The sequence below is a fragment of the Crocuta crocuta genome, unplaced genomic scaffold, assembly GCF_008692635.1.
Source record: "Crocuta crocuta isolate KB4526 unplaced genomic scaffold, BGI_CrCroc_1.0 scaffold312, whole genome shotgun sequence".
NCBI lineage: Eukaryota > Metazoa > Chordata > Mammalia > Carnivora > Hyaenidae > Crocuta > Crocuta crocuta.
The window spans coordinates 636,631-639,383 of NW_027527378.1; the positions used below are offsets into that span (position 1 = coordinate 636,631).

Sequence of the window (2,753 nt, forward strand, 5' to 3'; positions counted from 1 at the left end):
ACAGAAGCTGTAGGAGTTTTAGCCACCGGCAAGATATAAATTATGGTTAACAGTCTTGTTACTCATTAGGCAGCTTCTTCTGGCAGAGGCCCAGAGAAAGAACTGGCCCGAGGGCAAATTTCTGAAAGGGCTCCACCACCCATCATAGGCCCCTGCGACCGCACTTCTCATTTATTCCCTCATTTCTTCCTTGTTCCCCCTCTACCTGCCCTCTAGCATTCTCCAGCACTCCCTTCCCTCCTCTCTTCTTCCAGAATTTCCCTCTTTCCTCTCCCGCCATCCCACTCAACAACACTTTTATTTCTTCAATGTGGAAGAGCTTCATGGGAAGTTAGGATAACTTAGATACTGAAAACATCCTTTGGTACCCTGGACATGTCACATTCATTGTAGTGATTGTGCTGTATTGTTACTTGTTTGCATCCTAGGTCTAATTCATCAGACTCCACATTTCTGGTTCTAAAAATGGGCCTTATGCTGAAACCACCAGGGGAGCATTCAAAAATACCAGTGTCTGCATCTCAGCCCCCAAATACAGATTTAATTGTTATAGACTGTGCCTGGGCATCAGGATTTAAAAAAATTTTTTTAACATTTATTTATTTTGAGGGACAGAGCATGAGTGAAGGAGAGACAGAGAGATGCAGAATCCGAAGCAGGCTCCAGGCTCCGTACTTTCAGCACAGAGTCCGACGTGGGGCTCAAACCCACGAACAGCGAGATCATGACCTGAGCCGAAGTCAGACCCTTAACCGACTGAGCCACCCAGGTGCCCCATCAGGAATTTTTAAAAGCTCCCCAGGTGATTTTAGTATGCAGCCAAGGTAGAGAACCATTGTTCTAGAACCAGTTTTCCATCATCAGAGTTGAGTTTATCCCCAAGGCCAAACACACGCTCAACAAATGCTTCATGGCTTTAGATGAACTCCTCTATATGTCAAGTCTAGTCATTAAGCTGTATCGCAAGTATGTGAAGTTATGTTCTATTTATAAATCTGTGAGTTTGAAAAGATGTGTCTTATCACTATTGTTTCTCATCTCAAGTTCAAGATACTTCAAGGACATTGATATCTTCTGCTTTTTATTTCACATATATACTTTGAGTAGCGAGGAAGCTAAATTTTTCTCAGGAGGTTAAAAAAAAAGGCATAAAGGACAGGAATGCCACCTCTGCCCATCCCACTTCTCACTAGTTTAACTGTCTGCCACTGTAAACTCATTAGAGCCCTAGAGATGGCTGATCTCCACCAGGTGGCCTGGTGTTCCGCTCTACCTACTCATCGCTGAGGCGTCAGAAGCAGCCAGGTCAAAATGCTAATTCAAAGGATGAACCTTAAGAGGTTTGTTTCCTTTTGTTTTGTTTTGACCTAGGGAAGGTTTTTTCCTTCAGGGTCATCACAGATAGCTTTGGATTTGTTTCAAAAGTTTATGAAAACCTCATCTGAGAGGTAGTAGCAAAGTTGATAGATTAATTTTGTTTCTGACGCTGCTTCCCTGTACGAGGGTGAAGACAGGAAGTTTCCTCGCCCAGTGACAGCCAGATAAGACTGTCTCCAGACCAAAACTGACATGATGACCTTTTGTCTAACTGGGAGCACCCATCTGTAACGTATTTCTCACTGTCTGTGCTTGTCCCTATAAACTGCTACCTACTTAACAAAGACCCGATGCTTCATGAAAGCATGAACATACAGGATACACGGCAGCTTACCTTAAACTCTTTCAACTTTTCTGGCTACCAAATCACATTAAAACTCAAATACCAATTCAAATGGAGCTCTTACATACTTTTAGAATATCAAAGAGAACCGCCTCATAAGGATGTTAGGTGATGACCAGTGACTACCAATGTTAATTTGCTAAGAACTCAAGAACCAATTCTTTATAACCTTTGGGTCAATTTCCTATTCTAGGTTTCCAAAAATAAAGGTGCTCAACAAATATCTTCCCATCGTTGATGTCTTAACTTTTCAGTCAAGCAGCAGATTACTCACTTCAATTCACTTAGAGACAGAACTCCAGATAAGGTGCCATTAGCCAGATTTTGATTCTGTAGAAGCACAAAATCATTAAGAATATAACAAATACTGTTGTGGTCTTTTTTTTTTTTACACTCTCTAACAAGAAGTTTTTCTTCAGTTTTGCTGGACACCCAAAGAACTACACCTCAAAGACTGATTGCTAACTGCATGGAGTATTACCTAGGGAACGATCAAATCCATATTGACTGAGCTAGTTTTTGCTTCTTTATTTCCTTTAAAAATATTCTGAAGCAGCAAGTATAATGTGCTAATTAATTTCATTATTCCAAGGGTTCCCCCAAAAGAACACTATTAAAACTCTCCACAGGAAAGGTCCCAGAGCTAAGTAAAAGATCTCAATGTAAAAAGGGAAACTTAGGAGCACCCATCACTGCATTTGTAGCACGTAGCTCATTGCCCAGCACATAGTAGGGACGCAGGAAATATTCATTGAATGAACAATCTACATTTTCCTGGGATCCTCTGAACCAGTCTAGGTTATGGGAAGTGTACGCACTAACCCTACTGCATCCAAATCCCCCATGGGGTGGAACAGAATCAGAATCAGAAGACTATTCTTAGATTCAATCTATTCCTTAATTGCTAGAAGTTTCTAATATAATTTTAAAATTTAAAAGGCAATAGAATCCCATCATATAAACATTATACAGCAAGTCTAGTGAAAACCAAAATATGATTATTAAAAAAATACCATGATTATTATGAAAACAA

At 40.4% G+C, this 2,753-nt stretch overlaps 1 protein-coding gene across 1 annotated transcript in view; it reads right to left on the reverse strand.

The window, feature by feature from the left end:
- Positions 1-2,753, reverse strand: part of ADGRG2 (adhesion G protein-coupled receptor G2) — a 123,371-nt gene that overhangs the window by 28,863 nt on the left and 91,755 nt on the right. The window contains exon 11 of the mRNA XM_077769296.1: positions 1,995-2,050. Within this exon, the coding sequence (XP_077625422.1) occupies positions 1,995-2,050 (56 nt within the window). The remainder of the gene's footprint in view (positions 1-1,994; positions 2,051-2,753) is intronic.